The sequence below is a fragment of the Labeo rohita genome, chromosome 19 (assembly GCF_022985175.1).
Source record: "Labeo rohita strain BAU-BD-2019 chromosome 19, IGBB_LRoh.1.0, whole genome shotgun sequence".
NCBI classification, from domain to species: Eukaryota; Metazoa; Chordata; class Actinopteri; order Cypriniformes; family Cyprinidae; genus Labeo; species Labeo rohita.
This window is the reverse complement of record NC_066887.1, coordinates 8,342,799-8,367,694: the sequence shown is the minus strand read 5'-3', so window position 1 is coordinate 8,367,694 and position 24,896 is coordinate 8,342,799. Positions and strand designations below refer to the sequence as shown.

General features: G+C 33.7%; 1 protein-coding gene across 8 annotated transcripts; it reads right to left on the bottom strand.

The window, feature by feature from the left end:
- Positions 1 to 59: 59 nt before the first annotated feature.
- Positions 60 to 24,636, bottom strand: atat1 (alpha tubulin acetyltransferase 1). Of its 8 annotated transcripts, XR_007829840.1 has the most exons (13): positions 24,132 to 24,636; positions 21,590 to 21,650; positions 21,400 to 21,491; positions 21,171 to 21,228; positions 20,983 to 21,096; positions 18,134 to 18,235; positions 17,730 to 17,775; positions 14,711 to 14,756; positions 14,235 to 14,309; positions 9,223 to 9,442; positions 3,676 to 3,779; positions 3,475 to 3,556; positions 293 to 432 (listed from the first exon to the last, which is right to left on the bottom strand). XR_007829840.1 is itself a non-coding variant. In XM_051137101.1 (12 exons), the coding sequence occupies exons 1-12, from the start codon at positions 24,221 to 24,223 to the stop codon at positions 156 to 158; spliced, it is 1,287 nt and encodes a 428-aa protein (XP_050993058.1). In that variant the 5' UTR covers positions 24,224 to 24,636; the 3' UTR covers positions 60 to 155. The 8 variants fall into 8 exon arrangements, 7 of the variants coding, with proteins under 7 accessions (XP_050993058.1, XP_050993057.1, XP_050993059.1 ...); XM_051137101.1 differs by lacking the exon at positions 3,475 to 3,556 and having other exon boundaries at positions 60 to 432; XM_051137100.1 differs by lacking the exon at positions 14,711 to 14,756 and having other exon boundaries at positions 60 to 432.
- Between the last annotated feature and the right edge of the window lie 260 nt (positions 24,637 to 24,896).

Sequence of the window (24,896 nt, the reverse complement as noted above, 5' to 3'; positions counted from 1 at the left end):
TCTCCACACCCATTCGCTGCCATTATAACGCTTGGAAGAGACAGAAAAATTTTAATATAACTCAGATTGGATTCGTCTGAAAGAAGAAAGTCATATACATCTAGGATGGCTTGAGAGTTTTATTTTTGGATGAACTGCTCCTTTAACATCTTCCATCACCAAGGCCGTGTGCTGCGGTACTCTTGTTTCTGTCGGACCCACTGGGCTGTATAGCGGCTTTCCCCAACCGTCCAAGACCATCCGCCTCTCCCTCCGCCCCTATCGATCCCAGCCACTCCACCTTTCCTCAAGTCCTCTGCTCTGTTTTGTGACACTTTGGCCTGCAGCTCTTCTTTGCGTTCCAGGGATGTTATGGAGGCCTGCTCCTGTAGATGCTCTTTCTTGGGGGCGGCAAGTGTCGGAAGAGACACAACCTGGCCTTGAGGATGCGGTCTGAAAAAGAAGATGAAAAGCAATGAAAGATAGAAAGGAAGGAGCAGAACATTAAGCAGCAGAGATGAAGATTTTGGGTGAATTAAGTACAAGGCCAAGGCTGAGAAGTGAAGAAGCAAGTGAAATCAAACTTGTATCGGAAAAAAAAAAAGAAAATGCTAAAAGTAAGAACATGCACATACTGTATTTCTTGTGACTGAGTAATAACTAGGCCCACACAGAACACACACATTTTTGTGATATTTTCTGCACCGACTGTAAAGGAAAATAAACTGATTTGAGAGTACTGGACTCTCAAAAAAGAAAAAAAAAAAAAATGTCCTGGCTCTTCCACGTTTTATAATGGCAGTGAATGGCTGTTGAGATTTTGAAGCCCAAAAAAGTGGATCCATCCATCATGAAAAGTGCTCCACGTGGCTCTGGGGCGTTAATAAAGGCCTTCTGAAGTGAATTAATGTGTTTTTGGGAGAAAAATATCCATACTTAAAACTTTATAAACCATAATCTCTAGCTTTCGTGGAGATCCGTTCCAGCAGATGAAGTAGGGCGTATGCGGAACAAAAGCTCCGGTGAGAATATGCTTGTCTCACAAGAACCAAGTTTTGTTTACAGCAAAGAAAATAAAGTCTTCAGTCTCCTCCTCTTGACACTCTCTTGTGAAAGTTTTAAATATGGATATTTTTTGTACACAAACGCATCGATTCACTTCAGACGGCCTTTATTAACCCCCTGGAGCTGTGTGGAGTACTTTTTATGATGGATGGATGCACTTTATTGGACTTCAAAATCTCAACACCCATTCACTGCCAATATAAAGCTTGGAAAAACCAGGACATTTTTTTTTTTTTTATATAACTATAACTGTATTCGTCTGAAATATGCATCATTTTAAAATGAAAATAATATTCTTTAAAGGAATATACTTAAGTGCAAGCTGAATGTAGTGTTTTTCAACACTTATTGCATATTAAGTGCAATTATATGAAAATGCATTATAGTTTACATTTGGTAAATTATATAAAATGCATTATCTGAACTTTGAGTGCATTTCTGATCCACTTAATTAGTAAATCTTTATATGTTACTTCTATTGTTTTCTGAAATATGGTTAGCGTAATGCTAGCATTTATGGTAGATTAAAATATACATTAATGTCATTTCTACAGAAACTTCTATGTAGATAAATTTATTACTAATTACATATTTGTAATGATGTCGCAATTTAGTATAATTAAAATATATTAACCTTAAATCTAATATCTTACAACATAACTAAATATAAAATTATAAAAAAAGATAAAATTACAAAATAATCAACATGCTTTAGTAAGTTAGTCAACACATCAAGTAGACACAAGTCTAATTAAAAAAAAAAGATTATTAAATAAATTATGTACTTTTTTTACTTTTAAAGTATATTTAAAAAAAAAAAAAGGACTAAACAAATTTAATTTGTCTTTATTACACAGTGCATTTTTAAAAGTGTACTTAAGTGTGTTAAGAAACCTGGTCATTAAGATTTCATTAAGATTATCTGCAACTACAATTACAGTTGAGGTCAAAAATTGCAAAATGTTAATTGTTTTAGCAAAATAAATGAGATCATACAAAATGCATGTTATTTTTTATTTAGTACTGACCTGAATAAGATATTTCACATAACATTTGTTTACATGTAGTCCACAAGAGAAAATAATAGCTGAATTTATAAAAATGACCCCGTTCAAAAGTTAACACACGCTTGATTCTTAATACTGTGTTGTTACATGAATGATCCACAGCTGTGTTTTTTTGTTTAGTGATAGTTGTTCATGAGTCCCTTGTTTGTCCTGAACAGTTTAACTGCCTGCTGTTCTTGAGAAAAATCCCTCAGGTCCCACAAATTCTTTGCATGTTTGTGTATTTGAACCCTTTCCAACAATAACTCTATGATTTTGAGATCCATCTTTTCACACTGAGGACAACTGAGGGACTCATATACAACTATTACAGAAGATTGAAACACTCACTGATGCTCCAGAAAGAAAAATGATTCATTAAGAGCCAGGGGGGTGAAAACTTTTGAACAGAATAGAGATGCATACATTTTTCTTATTTTGCCTAAAATATATATATATATATATATATTTTTCTGTTTAGTACTGCCCTTTAGAGACTACAGAAGATAGTTACATGTTTCCCAGAAGACAAAATAAGTGAAATTTACCCTGATCTTCAAATTCAAAAAACGTTCACCCCCCGGCTCTTAATGCATGTTTTTTCCTTTAGACACGTCAGTGAGCATTTGAACCTTCTGTAACAGTTGCATATGAGTCCTCAGTGTTAAAACAAACAAATGTTCTTTCTGAAGAACAGCAGGCAGTTTAAATGTTCAGGACCAACAAGGGACTCATGAACAACTATCACTACACCAAAAAAACAGCTGTGGATCATTCAGGTAACAACACAGTATTAAAAATCAAACTTTTGAACGGGTTCATTTTTATAAATTCAAATATTTTCATTTGTGGACTATATGTAAACATCTTTTATGTGAAATATCTTATTCAGGTCAGTACTAAATAAACAATAACATGCATTTTGTTAGATCCCTCTTATTTTGGTAAAATAATTTTGCAGATTTTGAAAGGGTGCACATTAAATTCAATTAAATGCACTACTTTTTCACAAAGCTTGGTCAGGGACCTTCAGGATTTTTGTCCTCCAAATAAAAAACGTTAACAAGCATGATAGTACGGGCAAACTAATGGAGCAAATTTGCATTCTCCGGGTTAATGTTTTGCTCAAATCCTAACCCTCAGTATGACCTGCAATAAAAGTGATACTTGGAGAGCAAACCTCATTAACAAACAAATTCAGCAGAAATCATCTGTGCTTTCTGTGGAATTCTGTAGGCGTCAATTCTGTGGAGGCCTAGTCATTACCTCGCTCTCAATCCCTAGTGTTTTCTTCAGCATTCGCTTCCAGTTCACATGTAAACAATACAACAAGCAGCACCAGGAGAAACTGACTCTCACAAAGGTTATGTGAGAAAAGCCCGACCTTTCTGAAGTGTGTTTGTGTTCCACTGCATCTGCGTTTGCCCCTGTGTCACACACTCTCTCACAAAGCTCTGCTTTCAGCCCTGAGGAAGCACACACGACAGCTACTAATGTTTTACTAATGCGGTTTCCTGCGTACCATCGTAACGCTTCAAGTCCCGCCACTGGTAAATGGTTGATTGCGGTTCAAACGGTGCATTACCTGGAAGCTTCAAGGGGTTCTCCTGTTCCGCCAATAATTGCCCGAGGTCTCGGCTGTTGATATGGCGACTGTAGAGGTTGCTCCTGGCAACCAGACCCTGATGGCTACAGGATATGAGGAAATGGACAAACAACAGCGATAGAGGGACGGGACGGAGGGCCGTGGAGACGGGAAGGGAGGGGAGTGAAATAAATGAAAAAACAAAGAAAATGAACAATAATAAAAAAAATAAACGTGACAGAAAAAAGGAACAAACAAAAACGTAATTAAACATAACCTCAAACGCAAATTCAAAACAGATTCCAGTGAAAGAGGACACAGGCAATGATTGTGTAACGTGACGGGGGATTTTTAATCTCAAGACAGATTAAAAACTAATATGGTTGCAACGTAATGTCTGGTTTTTTTTCAGACATTAGAGTTGGAAGTCAAACGCAATGGCTGATATTTTACTTCTTAAAATATCAAAGGAAGTGGCAACTTGATCCCCAAGCGTTTCTCAGAAGCCATTTTGTACTTTAACCTTTTAACTGATAGAACTGGCATTTCAGTTGGACGCATGTACTGTAGTTCAGACAGGTTTCTAGGAGAGTTTAGGTCATCTGCTTAACCACAGTATAATGTCTGACCACCAGAAAGTATGCAGATACTTCTTTGTTTTTAACATGATATCTATTGTTTTAGAATTGTAAACCAAACAAACTTCTATCATCGTTAAAAGGCCAAGACAAAAATCTGGACTTAAAGGGACAGTTCACTCAAAAATAAAAATTCTGTCATTAATTACTCACCCTCTTGTCATTACAAACCCGTAAGACCTTCGTTCATCTTCAGAACACAAATTAAGATATTTCTGATTAAATCTGAGAGCTTTCTGACTCTTATTAGACAGCAACACAACTGACACGTTCAAGGCCCAGAAAGGTAGTAAGGACATTGATAAAATAGTCCATGTGACATCAGTGGTTCAACCGTAATTTTATGAAGCTACAAGAATACTTTCTGTAGCACAGAAAACAAAAATAACTTTATTTAACAATTTCTTCTCTTACGTGTCAGTCTTTGATGCGTTCACTGACACAGGAGCCCACACTCTAACATTAACACCGGTTGCGCTGTGCCTTGTTTACAAGTAGAGGAATACACACACATGCGTCGTGGTACTGTAGCGAACATGTGTCGAAGACTAACAACTGAGTAAACTCGTTATTTTTGTTTCCTATGCGCACAAAAAGTATTCTCGTAGCCAGTGTTGGGGAAAGTTACTTATAAAAGTAACGTATTACAATATTGTGTTACTCCCTAAAAAAGTAACTAATTACGTTACTTAGTTACTTTTTTAAATCAAAAACATTACGTTACGTTACTTTTGCGCTACTTTTTAATTGTGGACAGGGCTTGCTTGTTTTTAATATAAAAAGTTCTATTTTTAGCAAATGTAAAAGCCCTTTCACACCAATAGCCGCAGGCTGAAGGAAAAGTAAATTCACGTCTGTACAGTAGAACAAAAGAAGAAGGTTCTCACTCTTCAGCAATAAAAAAACAAAACAATAAAGCACAAATGATAGTTTATCTAAAGTCACTTTTGCTTGTTAGTATGGTTGAACTGGATCATCAAAGGTTAGCAGCAAAGACACTGGTTAATAAAATGGAATTAAATACTTTTTTTGGAATTTAAAGGGGTCATCGGATGCCCATTTTCCACAAGTTGATATGATTCTTTAGGGTCTTAATGAAAAGTCTATAACACACTTTGGTTACATTTTCTTAATGGTAGTGTAAAACAACACCCTTTTTACCCCGTCAAAATCAGCTTTGCAGAAATCAGCTTATTCTGTTGGATTGTTCCTTTAAATGCAAATGAGCTCTGCTCACTCCGCCCCTCTCTTCTGTGGGGTAGCCACGAAACTTGCTGACTAGCATGTTATTGGGAAAGGCGATTGCAAAGATTCATAAAAACCCCTTACACTCACTTCTGCTGTAAGTGAAGCTGGATCACCAATTTTTCGCACAAACATAGATGGATATACGTAGATCGCATTTTCTTCACATACAAACTTAATCCACTGCATCTTCAGCGGCTCAGATGTCGGGAGTAAATGACGACCACTATGTTCATTACTACATCCAACAACACAACACCTCAATCGCTTAGGAGCTATTCTCGTCTACGTCCCTGCTCCGGTATTGAAACAGTGGCGGATTGTTACAGCTTAATCAGGGCGGGTCTAGGGTAAGACGTTCATGTCAATCAATGTGGGAGCGGCCTCTGTCGTTGTGACTCCACACAGACAAGAAGCTGAGAATGTCTTGATTTGAAAAAGTGGATATTATTTTTAAAGGTTAACTGAAAACCACTGGGTGGATTTTTGTCATTATCGGGCAGATGTGTACATACACTGCCAACACACATTTATGTTCAAACAATATGTAAAAGTGAACTTTACATCTGATGACCCCTTTAACATGATCAATTAATTGCAGGTTTGTGTCATATTCTGAGTTTGCATTTCACTGTTTTAACACAGTTTTGATGAATATCAAATCTCTTTTTTGTGAGTGAGATGAATTAATGCATGCTTACTTTTGGGGCCATTATTACAAACAGCTTGCACCAGTGCACACCGTCTAGCGCTGAAAAGGCATGGACACAGTTGTTTTTGCACCTGACCTTATTGAACATGCATTTGTAGGAGTTTCCCTTTCAGACGCAAAATTTATGGGAGGAGAGTATTCAAATGAATCACACAAAGTTTGCGTTTGTCAAATTACTGGAATTTACGGCATTATTTAACGCCCAAAAGAGCATTGCATATTTAGCATATTTTGCGCTTGAAATAGCTGTAATTACTGTTGCTAGGAGGAGGCACCACAGAGAACAGAGAGCTCATTGTAGAAGGATTTTTTTTTTTTTAAATGCCAGAAGAACACATCGTTTGCCAAGTTATTTTATTTTTAATTTGCTTCAGGAAATAAAAGACGACTTGGAACCCTCAACTAGGAGTCACACAATACCAGGCCTATCAAAACTTCTAGCAAACTTTCATGTTTTGGCCTCTGGTTCTTTCGTGACATTTTTATTTCTTTATTCTTTATTTGTGACTACACTAATTTGCGCTGCGCTTGGTATACTGCATTGGTTGATATGTAAATGAGATGTTGCGTCTGTGTTCTTTATTTTGCACTTTGTTAGTACATCACCTGCAGAAATTTGAACGCTCATTGGCGCTGTTTTGGAATTGCGCTCTCATGCTAATTTGCCCTGTTTAGTAAAACTGACCCTTAGTATAGAAGAGTAACATCATGTTTATGCCGCGCACAAAACACCTTTGTATTTCCAAATTCTCTCAACATGGGGACAGGAGACTTGTCAGCCAATAAATGGAAGAACTGGCATTACTTATTTGAAAAAGTAACTCAGATATTTTCTTAGAAATTAAAAAGTAATGTGTACTTTGCTAGTTACTTTTAAAAAAGGTAATCTGATCACGTAACTTGCGTTAGTTGTAAACGTTACCCCCAACATTGCTCAAAGCTTCATAAAATTATGGTTGATCCACTGATGTCACATGGACTATTTTAACGATGTCTTTACTACCTTTCTGGGCCTTGAACATGTTTGTCGTGTTGCTGTCTATGCACGGTCAAAAAGCTCTCGGATTTCATCAAAAATATCTTAATTTGAGTTCTGAAGATGAACGAAAATCTTATGGGTTTGGAACGACATGAGTGTGAGTAATTAATGACAGAATTTTCATTTTTGGGTGAACCATCCATTTACACAAAACTGAAACCCTTGAAAACTTAAAAAAAAAAAAAAAAAAAACAGAAACATTAAATCTAGAATTTAATACATAACATCTTATATCCTGTTACAGTAATATGTTATATGACAAATTAATTCATTGACAAGTGATTAAACAATACCACCTATTACTTTTTTTTCAATGGCAACTTTTATTACTTGCTGCTCAGGACAGAGGATGTTTGACAGTTGAGGGTTAACACTATAGTAAATTGATTTGTAAAAACTCTATTCTATTATCTAAAACACTCCTTACTGGAAAGGGTACGGAAAAGACCAAAAGATATTCCGATTTAATTACAAATGTGTATTATCAAATCATTTTACAGGCAATCGTATCGTTCATACACTCACAAGGCAGAAAGCAAAATTAGAAAGTTTTAGTTCAGTCAAACGATGAAAAATTCTGTCATGACTTAATCGTCAAGCTGTTTATATTTAATCTGTGGAACACAAATAGAATTCTACAGAATCTTCACACTGTTCTTTTAAAGTTTCAAGAATCAAAATTCTCCCTCTGAGTTCCACAAAAAAGTAACAAGTTTGAGTAAAGAACGACATCAGTTTTCATGTTTGAATGAACTATCTCTTTAAAGATATAGTTTACCCAAAAATAAAAATTTGCTGGGAACTAACTCACCCTCAGGCCATCCAAGATATAGATGAATTAGTTACTTCCTAGGAACTGATTTGAAGAAATTTTGCATTACATCACTTGCTAACCAATGGATCATCTGCAGTAAATGCGTGCCATCAAAAGGAGAGTCCAAACAGCTGATAAAAACATGAATATTATTAAATACCATATAAAGAGGGCTCACATTTTAGCCGAATACAGCAGTCTGAAGTTAAAAATGTCTTGAAGTTAAAAATGTCACCTCACCAGATGTTAACTGATTGCCTGGAGTTGTGTGGATTACTTGTAGATGTTTTTATCAGCTGTTTGGACTCTCATTCTGACGGCACCCATTCACTGCAGAGGATCCACTGGTGAGCAAGTGATGTAAAGCTACATTTCTCCAAATCTGTTCCCATGAAGAAACAAACTCAACTACATCTTTGATGTAGTAAATTTTCAGCAATTTTTCATTTTTGGCTGAACTACTCCTTTAATTAGAACTAGCTAAGAAGTTTAAGACAATAACGTTAAAGACTGAGGGTCAATGAAAGCTGAGCCTAGATCTATTTAGAGAGCTGGCATAAGAGAATGAGAAAAAAGGTGGTTAAAAGGAAACAAAAGTTGAAACGCATTAAATAAAGTGAAGGGTTTGACAACAAAATGAGCGTGTCATAATAGGGGAAGTCAATGCATAAAACGTGCATGTCATAATCAGAGATGAAAGGAGGAGAAGAAGAAAGAGAGAGGAGAGGAGGAGAAATATTTAGCGATTCTCCAAAAGAAAGTGGTCAAGGCCGCTTATGTGTTAGAAGAATAAACAGACCGCGTATCTGACCTTTACGCGGAACACAGTGATACACTAATGATGCACTAATGAGCTGAATCCACATTCCTGCCGCCAAGTCGACCATACACTCATCTAACACAGGAAGTGGCTCATAGTGAACATGAACGACCTTAGTGTCTCTTCGCTTTCATTCCCACAGAGCAAATACTCTCGGCCGCCAAAATAAGCCCCAGATGGAAAAAGCGAAGAGGATGCAATGTAAATATTTGCAAGCATAGTGCTGGATTTAGACTTGAGTATGTCGTAACTGGTCTGTGAGGTGTGGTTGAGACGTACCTGGTGCGTTTTGCCCTGCAGCTGTCGTTGAGCTGGGAGGAGGGGGTCTGACCCTGCTGGAGCCCGGGGGCCGCGGCGGGGCGGAGCGGGGCCCGGCTGGGGGAGGATCCCACACTGAGCGAACGGGACTGCGGAGATGACGGAAGCAGAGGGGGAGAGTGGGGGGGACCCGCGGGGCGAACGAACGGCCAGGGGAGAGCCCTCTGCTCCTCCCGCACCACTGCACAAGAGAGGAAGTGGAATTTCCTCAGTTCGATTTATGAATCTTTTAGTTGTTTTAAGGAATTTATAGATGAACAAGTGAAATGCAATTCCATTGCCTCACTATAATTGACTCATTGCAGTCATATGTTCAGGAATCAGACTACACTGGTTGCACTGTTATGTTTTTGATGCATAACTTACGCATAGGAGTCATTTGTTCAACTGGGCTAGACTGGTGACATTGTATGTTTCACACTACACTGATTGTATTGTATGTTCGTCACACAACACAGGCTACACTGTATGTTTCTGATTCATAACTGTTTCATAACAGTCATTCATTCAGGAATCTGACTACGCTACTTTTTTTGCTTTTATGTTTATGTTTTTAACTCACTAAAAATAATCGATTCCTTAGAATCATCTGTAAAACAATCAGACTACACCATCGCTAAAAAGAACTGACTCATAAGAGTCATTCGTTCAGGAATCAGATGTTTTGTTTATGTTTATGTTTTTAACTCACTAAAAATAATCAATTCCCTAGAATCATTTGTTAGACAGTTAGTATGCACCAATGGTCCTATATGCTTTTGAATGACAAAAAATACTGACTCATAAGAGCCATTTGTCTAGGAATCAAATTACACTAGTTTACTTTTATGTTTTTACTTTATATTTTTAACTCACTATAAAGAATTGAGTCCCTAGAATCATTTTCTTGACAACCGTACTATTCCAATTGTCCATACTGTACCAATATGTTTTTGAATCACTTAAAAAACTGACTCATAAGTGTCATTTGTCTAGGAATCAAATTACACTAGTTTACTTTTTTGCTTTTACGTTTACGTTTTTAATTCACTGAAAAGAATCGATTCCTTAGAATCATTTGTTAGACAATCAGACTACACCAGTTGCCCTATATGCTTTCAATCACTAAAAAGAACTGACTCATTAGAGTCATTCGTTCAGGAATCAGATTACACTAGTTTACTTTTTTGCTTTTACGTTTATGTTTTTAATTCACTAAAAAGAATCGATTCCTTAGAATCATTTGTTAGACAATCAGACTACACCAGTTGTCCTATATACTTCTGAATCACCAAAACAAACTGACTCATAAGAGTCATTCGTTCAGGAATCAGACTACACTGGTTGCACTGTTATGCTTTTGATTCATAGCTCATGCATAAGAGTAAATTGTTCTACTGGACTACACTGGACTAGTAAACTGGACTACACTAATGAGACTGTTTATTTGTAATTCACTAAAAAGAACTCATTAGAATAATGTGTTCAGCAATCAGACTACACTGTTTGTGTTGGATGTTTTTGAATCTCTTAAAAGAATTTGTTCAGGAACCGAATTATACTGATTGTGTTGTATGTTTTTGATTGGCTAAATGTAACAGTCATTTGTTTAGGAATCAGGTTGCACTAGTTTACTTTTTTGCTTTTATGTTTGTTCTAACTCACTATATTGAACTGATTCCTTAGAATTATTTGTCAGACAATCTGACTACACTTATGGTTTTATAAGCTTTTGAAGCATTAAAAAGAACCACTTTATAACAGTCATTTGTTCAGGAATCTAACTAAACCAGTTTTCTTCTCCGTTTGTGTTTTTATAAAAAACTGATTCCTTAGAATTATTTGTTAGACAATTAGACTACACCAGTGATCCCTGTAACAGTCATTCATTCAAAAATCTGATTACACTGGTTTATGTTTTTGTTTTTACATTTATGTTTTTAACTCCCTAAAAATAATCGATTCCCTAGAATCATTTGTTAGACAATTAGTCTGCACCAATTGTCCTATATACTTTTAAATGACAAAAAATACTGACTCATAAGAGCCATTTGTCTAGGAATCAAATGACACTAGTTTACTTTTTTGTTTTTACTTTATATTTTTAACTCACTATAAAGAATCGATTCCTTAGAATCATTTGTTTGACAGTCGTACTATTCCAATTGTCCTATATGTTTTGAATCACTTAAAAGAACTGACTCACAGGAGTCATTTGTTTAGGAATCAGATTACACTAGTGTACTTGTTTCGCTTTTATGTTTGACTTTAACTCACTACATTAAACTGATTGCTTAGAATTATTTTTTAGACAATTAGACTACACAAATATGCTTTTGAATCACTAAAAAGATCTGACTCATAAGAGTAATTCGTTCAGGAATCTGATTGCACTAGTTTACTTTTTATTGTGTTTATGTTTTTAACTCCCTAAAAATAATTGATTCCTTAGAATAATTTGTCAGACAATTAGACTACACCAATGGTCCTATATGCTTTTGAATCACTAAAAAGAACTGACTCATAAGAGTCATTCATGTAGAAATCAAATTGCACTAGTTTGCTTTTTTGTTTTTACGTTTATAATTAACTCACTAAACAGAATCGATGTCTTAGAATCATTTGTTAGACAGTCGGAGTACAACTATTGTTTTATATGCTTTTGAATCACTAAAAAGAACCGCTTCATAACAGTCAATCGATCAGGAATCTAACTACACCAGTTGTTTTCTCCGTTTATGTTTTTAACACACTATAAACAACTGATTTCTTAGAATTATTTGTTAGACAATTAGACTACACCAGTGATCCCTGTAATAGTCATTCGTTCAGGAATCAGATTACACTAGTTTGCTTTTTTGTTTTTACATTTATGTTTTTAACTCCCTAAAAAGAATCGATTCCCTAGAATCGTTCGTTAGACAATTAGTCTGCACCAATGGTCCTATATACTTCTGAATGACAAAAAATACTGACTCATAAGAGCCATTTGTCTAGGAATCAAATTACACTAGTTTACTTTTTTGTTATTACGTTTATATTTTTAAACTCACTATAAAGAATTGAGTCCCTAGAATCATTTTCTTGACAACCGTACTATTCCAATTGTCCATATTGTACCAATATGTTTTTGAATCACTTAAAAAACAGACTCACAAGAGTCATTTGTTTAGGAATCAGATTACACTAGCTTACTTTTTCCTTTTATGTTTGTTTTTAACTCACTACATTGAACTGAATCCTTAGAATCATTTTTCAGACAATCAGACTACACCAGTTGTCCTATATGCTTTTGAATCACTAAAAAGAACTGACTCATAAGAGTCATTCATTCAGGAATCAAATTACACTAGTTTGCTTTTTTGTTTTTACATGTATATTTAACTCACTAAAAAGAATTGATTCCTTAGAATCATCAGACTACATCAGTTGTTCTATATGCTTTTGAATCACTAAAAAGAACTGACTCATAAGAGTCATTCATGTAGAAATCAAATTGCACTAGTTTGCTTTTTGTTTTTACATTTATAATTAACTCACTAAACAGAATCGATGTCTTAGAATCATTTGTTAGACAGTCGGACTACAACTATTGTTTTATATGCTTTTGAATCACTAAAAAGAACCGCTTCATAACAGTCAATCGATCAGGAATCTAACTACACCAGTTGTTTTCTCCGTTTATGTTTTTAACACACTATAAACAACTGATTTCTTAGAATTATTTGTTAGACAATTAGACTACACCAGTGATCCCTGTAATAGTCATTCGTTCAGGAATCAGATTACACTAGTTTGCTTTTTTGTTTTTACATTTATGTTTTTAACTCCCTAAAAAGAATCGATTTCCTAGAATCGTTTGTTAGACAATTAGTCTGCACCAGTGGTCCTATAATCTTCTGAATGACAAAAAATACTGACTCATAAGAGTCATTTGTTTAGGAATCAGATTACACTAGTTTACTTTTTGCTTTTATGTTTGTTTTTAACTCACTACATTGAACTGAATCCTTAGAATCATTTTTCAGACAATCAGACTACACCAGTTGTCCTATATGCTTTTGAATCACTAAAAAGAACTGACTCATAAGAGTCATTCATTCAGGAATCAGATTACACTAGTTTACTTTTCTGTTTTTACATTTGTGTTTTTAACTTACAAAAATGAATCAATTCCTTAGGATCAATTGTTAGTAAATTAATCTACACCAATGGTCCATCTGTCCTATATGTCCTGAATGTTTTTGAATCACTAAAAAAACGGACTCATAAGAGTAATTTATTCAGGAATCAGACAACACTAGTTTACTTTTTTGTTTTTACATTTGTGTTTTTAACTCATCAAAAAGAATTGATTCCTTAGAATCATTTGTCAGACAATCAGACCACACCAGTTGTCCTATATGCTTTTGAATCACTAAAAAGAACTGACTCACAGGAGTCATTCATTCAGGAATCTGATTACATTAGTTTACTTTTTTGTTTTTACATGTGTGTTGTTCAGGAATCAGACTACACTAGTTTACATTTGTAAATCACTAAAATGAACTGATTTCTTAGAATCATTTTTTAGACAATTAGACTACACCTATATGCTTTTGAATCACTAAAAAGACCACATGAACGGTTAAAATCTAATTTTGAACCAGCTCTGAATAAGAACAGGTTTTTTTTGTTCCTGAATTGAGACATGGATTTTGATGCTCACAGTCCCCTAATTACAACCCTAATATGTCTAAACTATGAGTGAGAGTACTTGCTCCTCGCAAAATGCCTGTGATCACTGAAATAGCTCTTTCCTAAGAACTCTGAAGTAACTGATGGACCAAATCAAGACATTTAATGAATAATGGGAGGCCTGTTTCCAGCTAAAACTATTTATTACAGCGACTGGATGATGTCAGTATTCAGCTAGCCAGTGTAAATGTCAGCTACTAGGATCTGTATTGTGCCAGAGAGTTAAATATACAACACAGAACCTATGAGGAACCTACCTTCTCTTTCCATTAGTGAATACGGTTTGATCTCTCCCTCTGGCTTTTTTGGGGGAACTTTTCTCAATTGGACCGCTGTACAAAAAATAAAAGAGCATTGTGGTCAGAAAGAGCCAGTGGAAACAAGAATAAGTCAAGCAGTTAAACAGCACACACTGCACTCTTCACAGATATTCACATCCATAAATATCCATGGACATAATGCATATATCGATTATCATTCCACTGCACTTTGGGGAAAACATATAGCACTCATCTATAATTTGATTTTAAAAGGGGAACAGCAAGGGAGTGAGTTTGCAAGTGAGTTGTCGGGACTGATTTATGTGGGCAGAGGTTATGGGGGACTGCTTGAGTGCAAAGGAAGAGTCTATAGTGAGTGGACTCTCTCCTAAAATATGAGTATACAAAAAGGGAGGGATAAGTGGCTGATGGCAGGGTAGGGAAGGGAAAGAGTAGATATTCAATGTCCTTACAAATATCCGTACATCCCCTGATCCGTCGGAGGGGAGGGAGGTGTTCCTGGGTGGATTTCATGAGACAAAAGCACTTGAACAATGAATGTTTTGAGTTGTTTACATGTTAAACCCAGTCTAGGGTAACTACCAACTATAAACAGCCCAGATCTGGGCTTGGTGAGTCATTTATAAACATACATAAATGCTCTGGAAATGTTTTGCCAGGCACAAAGATGGCATTTTATACATTTCAGGAAGCACACTTGATTTAAATACAGAAGCACTAAAAATATACAATAAAACAATAAATAAACCAATAAAAGAACCAAAAGACAGCTGCGAGCTTTATGGACAAGCACAACAAAGACAGACTTTTCTTTGATTTCTTATTGAATCTGCTGACATGTAATTTGTTTGCAAGGCAGCAAAAGAATACTGTTAACGTTTTAGAGAAACTTCTAGATTTTGGACTTTATTAAATTTCCATCTAAAGTTACTCATCAGTTGGCTGATAACTATGTGGAATGTGACATACAGGTTTAAGTATAAGAACGATAGTCTAGAGTTCGGTAAGTGAATTCAGTGATCTTTATCAGTTGTCGGAAAAAGAAAAAATGTTTTTATCTCAAACCGAAGCCATCAAGGAGAAAGAGAAACTAAAAATAACTATGCTATGACATTTTTGTGACAGTTGTAGTTTTACACAGAGACATAGTTGTACAACTACAGCGTTTGTCACAAATTCAGGGAATAAAAATAACTTGTAGGATTTACTTTAAAATAAAAAATAAAAAATCTTCGTAACACATTTTAAGTACATTTTACTGCTACTGCTCAGTACTAATCTTCTTACTGTTGAACTTAACATTCATAAGAGAAATTAAGTAAGCATTACCTAATCATATAGAATTTCACTTACAGAATTAAGTAAAACCCACTTACCCAAGTTAAGTAAATTTAACAATGAAAATAAGTATCTTTAGCTTGGCCAGTAAATGTTTGAATAATTTTACTTAGTCAGAGCTTACTTGGCAATACTTTAATTTCACTAAACCCTTTAACTGCCACTCCCTATCTTGAACACGGACATGAAAATCGAAAGTAAAATTTTTATAATTCATGAACGAAAACATTTTGTAATATGATTTTGATGTACAATTTCCATGGTAATGCAATGTCTGATTTTAAAATGGTTTTCAAAGGATGAATTTTGAGATTTTAAGTTTTCAGTTGCTATAAAAAAAAAAAAAAAAAATTAACAAAATCACAAGGTACTAAATCTAACAACAAAAACAGCGATAAAACTGTGTAAATACTAGGGATACAACAATACTGTTAGTCCACGGTTCAATATGTACCTTGGTTTTTAACTACTTTCATATGATTTACATAAATGGAATTTTTTTATCCAATTAATTTTTAGTATTATTATATACTATAGTATAATAGTATAATTTGTATTTTCAATTAGCTTATATTGTTATATTTTAGTTTAAGTTTGACATTTTTTTTTCAATCAATTTACGTTTTTTATTCATATTTATTAATTTATTTGATATTTTATTTCAGCTCTAAACTCAATCATGTTTGTCCTTTAAAATTACTTCCAAATTTACTTCAAGTTTTACTTTTAAGTTTTTCCTCTAATACCTATATTTAATTTCATTTTCAGATTTTCGCACTTCTGCAAATTCAACCTTGCCATGTAGCATTCAGCAAGTCTGAAACACCATTTATCATCACTGATATCAGTTCTCATCTTGATGGGGAAAGTTTGAATATGAAAATCAATTTTATTTTTTTCCAAATTCTGTTTCACTTTTTCAGTTCAGTTTGAATTTTTCCAGACTGTGTTTTAATGGCTAATAAAAAAAAATGATCTGTCTAAAAAAAAGCATGTCTAATTAATTGAAATCATAAAACCTACACAATCTAACAGCAATTTATTAAAAGTAGAGCTGGGCAACAACTAATTGGGATTAATCGCATCCTAAACAAAAGTTTTATATATATATATATATATATATATATATATTGTTTTTAATGTTATGTACACATGTAAATACATGTAAGTATTTTATAAATTATAAATATATAAAATATATTGTTTGTGTGTGCCTTTATATATACATAATAAATATACACAGTACACACACATATTTTATATACACAAAAACTTTTATTTTGGATGCAATTAATTGTTGTCCGGCACTACTAAAAGTTTAATAAAAATTAGATATTTGATATTTTATTTCAGTTCTAGATTCAGTCATTAATGTATTTATGTACCAAAAAGCATATCTAATTAATTGAAATCAAGAAAATTAATCTAACAGGTCTAAGTAGTGTTGGGCAACAATTAATCATGATTAACTGCATCCAAAACAAAAGTTTTTTGTGTACATAATATATGTGTGTATACTGTGTATATTTATTATGTATAGTATATATAAATACACACGCATGTATATATTTAAAAAAATATGTTATGATTATATATTAAATATATTTGTATATAATATAAATTATACGAATATAAAAATATATACACGTAAATATTTTCAATATATATATATATAGTTCTAGATTCAGTCATTTATGTACTTCAGAATTACTTCCAAATTTACTTCAACTTTTACTAGATTAGATTTTTAAAAAAAAATAGAAATCATTTTTAATTTTTTTTTTTAGTTAACAATAACAGCAAGGAAAAAAATTGTGCAAAATATATTATTTAAATTTGCATGGCCAAAAGAAATTTCCATAGCCAGTATTTTCTTTGTCACTGTCAGGAATAGCTTGAATGGACTCTGTAAGGTAAGTGGATCGAGCTAAATTACTTGCAGAAATTTGAGGAAGAAAAGAGGAATAAAAAGAGGAGGAATTTCATTACAGCGCAGCCGTGCACGTACTATGATGAAGAGAATGGGAGGCTGTTGTCCCGAGAGAACAAGTCACTGAACACTGGCACAGATCCAGAACAACATTCCAAACCCACATAAGAACACAGAAGAACAGTGATGCAGTCAGCCATTACCTGATCTAGTGTGGAAGAAGCCAGTGAAAACCACAAAGTTATTCACCTGAGAGGAACAAGTGTGACAGGAAAAGAAATTAAAACATGACATTAAAACAATCAAGTTTTGCAACGGTCATATACACACCTAATTATAAAATACCATTGTATAAAGTCTGTATTGTGTGCAAATAAACACACTCACACGTCACGTATCACACGTTATTCTGGTATCTGACGAAGTCATTTTATCAAATAGTGCAATCTAGTTTGTTTCAAGTGCAAACTGGGTTACAGTTTGGAATTCTGAAAAGAGTAACATCGTCTCCTCCTAACCAGGTGTGACGCAATTAACTGTAAAGGAGAAAACCCTCACTGGGCATAACACCACACACGCTCTGATTGACTTTAAAGGTGGATCATACCTGAGGCACGCTGTTCTTGAGATCATAGTGCTTTTCTAGAAATGACAGGAATTTAGGAGATGGTCTATCGTACGCCATCTGTTCAGGCTGCACCCGTTTGTGCTGTTCAATCAGAGAGTATGATCAGGACAGGAAAACATGAGTCACAAACTCAAACAGGACTGTTTACGTAGCAAATACCAATGGGTCACTACAACAACTTTTCTACTTCAGACAATAAAAAAGAAGAATAGTTCTCCCAAAGATGAAAACTGTGTCATAATTTACTCACTCATATATTGTTCTGTCACTTTTTTTTTTTTCCGGAAATGACAAAAATAGATATTTGGAAAAATGTTCCTGCTGCTCTTTTCCACACAAGCTTCAAAAACTGCATAAAAGCAGTCCATACAGTATAGCTAATGTGCTATCGTCTATGTGTATTCAATGGAAATGTAAGTATTTTAACAAAAATCTTACCCTTTACCATAGTGCTCAAAACTTAATCGCACTTTTGCAAATTTAACCTTGCCACGTAGCTTTCGAAAAACATTAAAACTAGGGCTGTCAAATGATTAATCGCGATTAATCGCATACAAAATAAAAGTCTGAGTTTGCCTAATATGTGTGTGTTTGCTGTGTGTAATTATTATGTATATATAAATACACACATTCATGTATATGTTTAAGAAATATTTACAAGTATATGTATTTATTATAATTTATTTATTATTTATATTATATATAAATAAAATATTTTGTACATAAATAACATATTATACATATACATATACATATCTCATATACATTGATTTGTGTGTATTTATATATACATAATTACACACATTAATTAGGCAAACTCAAACTTTTATTTTGTATGCGATTAATCGCGATTAATCATTGACAACCTAAATTTAAAAAAAAAAAAAAAAATGACATTTAGTGTCATAGACGTATAATATGTAGTGCTACTAGTGCCCTATGAAATGTTTTATATTTTCCAAAATTCATTTTTTTTCCGTTTTAATTTTTCTAGATTCTTTTTATTTTTCCATTTTAATTTTCTAGACTCTGTTTTAATGGTTGATTTAAAAAATATTTATAAAACACATGTCTAATTAATTGAAACTATGAAACTTAAAGACTTTAATAGCAATTTATTAAAGGTTTAACAAAAATAAAGTTTTTAGGACCTGTGAAATGCGTCTACTTGTATTATTTTCTCAAATTCAGTTTTATTTATTTATTTATTTATTTTTTACTATTTACTATTCTGTTTTCCATTCATTTTCTGGATTCCACTTTAATAGTTTCATTAAATTTTAATAATCAAAAGCATCTCTAATTAATTGATTTTATCAAATTAATTAATTATTATTTTATTCATTTCTTTTTCAGAAACATTGTGTATTTACATTTTTCTGATAAATAAATTCTGGTAAATAACTTTTCTGGTAAATATTCTTTTAAAAAATGTTTTAATAATAATTTTATTATTAGCAGTAGTAGTATCATTTAATGCTGGGCGATATAGACAAAAAAATGATCAAGATAATTTTTTTCATATCAGTCAATATTGATAATTATCACAACAGATGTTAAATTTTTTTTTTCTTTCAAGTTTAAAGGCACATTTTTACTCCAATGTGAAAGATGTAATGACCAGATGTTATGGTCAGAACATGACAAACACTTGGCGTCTTTTTAACACTTTTCCAGTCATTTTTTTCCTTAACAAAATTAATTAAAATTAATAATACTACTACATATATTGTAAAAATGTCAATTTGGTGTAAAGCTGCTTTGCAACGATATGTATCGTGAAAAGCGCTATACAAATAAATTTGAATTGAATTGAATTGAATAAGAAAAAAAAAATTCTTAGTTCTACACGTTCTAATAAGTAATATTGTTTCAAATCAAGAAAACAGGTTTGTGTTTCCTCACAATATTAATAATAATATTTTAAAAATATATATATATATATATATATTTTTTTTTTTAAATACACATTTGACAGTAGCTTGAGTTAGGATGCAGATGTAGATTTATGTTTATTATCAAAATCATTAATATCAGTAAAAATGGTAGCAGCCTTATTTTTATACAGTGGAATTTAATTATTCTAACTGTTTGAGGTTTTTTTTTATTATTAACCATTGGTTGGTTAAAACCACAAATATAGCACCTCAATACCATGGTAAAAATGTAATATGGTTTATACGTATTTGTTTGAAAAACAGTAGTCTAACAGTGTCTGTTAAACCGAACTTTTATTTTGACGGGTTGCTGTGAGTATGTGTGCAGCAAACAAAACGGCACGTCTGCGCCATCCATTCACACAGAGACATGCAGAACATGCAGGATTCATATTTAAATAGCATTTTTGCAGCTACATATTTACAGACACTAGTCCATACTGCGTTTTGATTTAAGTGTACTGACCTACTTTTGATTTATTCATCCAAAATTTGGCAAATTCCATGACATTCCGCATTTTAAATTCCAGTAAATTCCATTTTTGTGACTGGATTTCACAATTCTATGCGTTTTGCGCATCACGGAAATCATAGGGCCCTAAATATGTACATTTGAAAATGATTTTTTAAATGCTACCGTGAAGGAGAAAATGATAAAGGAATAAAGAATTACATTTAAGTTTCTTCAGACCTTCCGACTTGAATGAATGAATTATATTGACCACTTTATGATACCTCTACAGTGCTTTTTGTTCCTCAACCTAGTTTTTGTTTTTGCTGTATTAAAAAGAGCAGCGTGAACATTCTTTGAAACATCTTTTGCGTTCCACGCAAAAAAGAAAGTCACATGGTTTGGATTGAAACAAGTAAAATATCCTGACAGACACTCACTTTCAGCATAAAGTCAAAGAGTTCAAGGCCGTAGCCATGTCTCTGCAGTGTCTCTGTCACATAGAAATCCAGCACACACAATGGCTCGGTCTCCAAATGCGCCCCCCGTTGGTCCTGGATGCAATTACAACATACTGTAAAGCACTGATGCATCTTAATTACCAACTCCATAATGAGCAAACACTTACAAGTAAAAACAGCTTCTTGTAGCCAACCTTCAGAAATCCAACAATAACACCCCTCCCACTGGTAATGCAAAAGACAGGAAGAGGGAGTCAAAGATTGTTATTAACACTAGAAGTGGATGTGTTTATATGTAATGGAAATGGAAAAACAGGAAGTAGAGAGGTCAGCTGTATTGACAATAGATTCAATCTGAAGCATAGGGTGGGGGAGAAATGGAGAGAGCAAGCGAACCCGTTCTGTTCTCCGTCTTTCAGGAGGTAGAGATGGTGTCTGTTAGCCTGGAGCTTTGCAGCACTGGTTATAGGAGCAGGCAGCTGCTGGGCCTGAGGAGTTGCAAACACACATGACATGATGACAGACTGAAACTGACATTGCATGACATCTGCAAGCTCAAAAAGAGACAAACGACAGTCATTAGTACCTTAGACGAGGCTTTGCCCAGCTCATCTATAACTGTGCTGATCTGAAGAACAGGATCTGGTCTGGAGAACAAAACAGGTATGTCACACACAAAAGACGGAAAATGTGAATTAGCCACTCATAACGGATGCATACACGTTTACAAAGCATAACTGTTCGGTTTGAATCATATATAGCTGCGCTATACATTTTAGGTTCTTCAATAGCTGTTATAATGATATATACAAATAAAGACCCCATGAAATCTTTGATGAGTGCAGTTTTTGTCCTGTGTTCAGATATGAAAACATTTGGGTGGAACATGTTAAACGGCTTGACCTATTTTTCTAAACAGCCAATAGGCCGCCGTTACATCACAGTTGTGAATCATGGTTTGTTCCAAAGGTATGTAGAGCAATGGTTCTCCACCAGGGGGCCGAGGGCCACTAGGGGGCATCTGCAAACTTCCAGGGGGCCCCAGTAAGTAGACATACTAATATAATCCTAATTTAAAAAAAAGAAACACCACTAAACTGACATTTTATTTTATATTTATTTTATTTTATTGAATTTATACATGAGATATCAGCTTGAGGACCTTTTAATACTGTCTTGGACAAAAGAGAGTCCAAAAGGTTGGGAAACACTGTTCTAAAGAGCATCTGGTTGGATTAAAATCAATATTTTGGTCTGTTTTACCAAAAAGGTTTTAAATTTAAATATGTACATCTGTTAAAAGTGAATTTTGTCAATGATTAGTGGCACATTAGTGTATCAAAGACCAATTACCACAAAAGAACTAAAAGACACAAAATACTAATTTGATCTATTTTAACGTTGGCATATCAAATTTACAGAACACTGCTTAAATAAAAATATTTTTTAAACATTCATTTAAAAGCTATAATTGTTTTATTTATTGTAATGCACACTGCTGTTTAAAAGTTCGGGATCAGTATGTTTTTTTATTTTTTTTTTTTTAAACAAATTTCTTATGCTCATCATAGTTGCATTTATTTGATCAAAACACAGAAAAAAAAAACAATATTGTAAAATATTATTACAATGTAAACAAAAAAAAAACAGTTTTCTATTTTTTTAATATACATTAAAATTTAATGTAATCCTGTGATCAAAGCTGAATTTTCAGCATTATTACTCCAGTCTTCAGTGTCACATTATTCTTCAGATTTCATTCAAGCATGCTGATTTATTATCAATCTTGGAAACAATTGTGCCGCTTAATATTTTTTTGGAACCTTTGTTACTTTTTCAGGATTCTTTGATGAATAAAAAGTTTAAAAGAACAGCATTTATTTAAAATAGAAAACTTTTGTAACTAATTAATTAAACATTTTGGGTCAGTACATTTTTATTCTTTCTTTTTTTAATATGTAAATAAATTAAATAAATGAATACGTTAATTCAGCAAGAATGTGTTAAATTGATACAAAAAAGTGATAGTAATCCCTTATATTGTTAGAAAAGACTTCTATTTTTAATAAATGCTGTTAATTTTTAACATTTCACTCATCAAAGAATCTAAAAAAAAAAGTCACAGGTTCCATTAAAATATTAATCAGCACAAATGATAATAAATCAGCATATTAGAATGATTTCTAAAGGATCATGTGACACTAAAGACTGCAATAATGATGCTGAAAATTGAGCATTGCATTACAGGAATAAATTATATTTCAAAGTATATTCAACTAGAAAACAATTATTTTAAATTGTAAAAATATTTCATAATATTACAGATTTTTCAGCATTTTTGACCACATAAATGCAGTTTTGACAAGCCTAAAAGCCTTCTTCTTCAAAAACATTACAAATCTTACCGATCCCACAGTTTTTTAACGGCAGTGTATGTTGTAATTAACATACAGTGTTAATTATGTGCACTTAAAAAAAACAAAACAAAAAAAAAACACAAATTCCTGCATTTTATTAATAAATCTATCTATGGTAGGGATGGCTTTTGCTTTCATTTCTCCAAAAATATGCAGTTGACTACCTGCTTCCATTAGAAATGCTTCTTCACTTGATTGCTTCAAAAAACTGCTTAAACACATATTTTCAGTAAAGATTTTAAAATTTAACTACTGTTGTTATTTATTTACCATTACTTTTTTTATCTTTGTAATGCATTGTAGCACTTTAAGAAAAGTGCATTGATCTGTCTATCTATTGCATGGTGTGATTTCTTATAGTGTATTTACAGTAAAGTCAATAGCTTGCTGCATCAGCACTGTTCAGATTAAACCAGTTGCAGATTAAAACAGACTAATGTCAGATTTGATTTTCACTCAGGGCCGCATTTGCATCCTCTGACGTCAAGGTCTCCATACAGCAATAGGCTTATCATTACAGGAAAAAAGATAACAAAGATGACCTGCACCAAATGCCACATTTAGCCTGATAAAAGAACATACTAAACCCCCACCTGGTAGCAATGTATGTGCAATGCACAGCTGTCGTATCCACTGTCACAATACAAAAGCAGAGCACGTTGCAAACAGCTTACACCCATTTCTCCCAGCACACATTAAGACATACATTACCTCCCATGCGCTTTCCGACCAGCACTCAAGTTGTTATCCAGCACTGAAATTCTCTCGGGGAAAAGCGCATTCAGATCGAAAGGGAAATCCATTGTAAGGACAGATCTGAAATCTTCAAGACAATACCCTACTAATGCCCTACTGCAGATTCACATGCATTTATCACAGTGCCAATCGATCCTCACTGCATCACCGGCCTGCACTTAAAATACCAGCTCCACATTAGTGCCGCTTCGGTAGTAGACTGGTTTAAAGGCACAGCTGTACAGCGGCGTTATCAATGCTGCCTCTGTCCTCCCATTGTGTTTGTGTGTCACTCCCTTGTGCGGGATGAGGAGCGCTAGTGGTCAGCCGTAGTACACCCTACACACGCCTGCAGAATTCAAGACGCGAAAATACCGCAAAAGTCTCAAAACACCTGCAGATAGTTTCATAAATCTAAAAAGGTAAACATAAAAATCTTTAATTTAGTCAGTGGAGGAAATCTGCAGCTTTAGAAGATTTATTTCCGTTTCCTCTTGGCAACGACGCACAACTTTGTGCTGCATAGCAACCAAACACAGCTATTATATTTCAGTCAGTAGATATGATCATACAAATACTGAAATATTAATACACTATTTTTCGTATTTTTATATATTTACGTTTTCTTTTCTTTAACAACATTTAACTTTAACTGTTTTTTAATAATTAGATTTAATTTACAGCAGTTACTACTGCATACTGTATGACTGTGTTTATATATGTATATATATCGATTAAAGA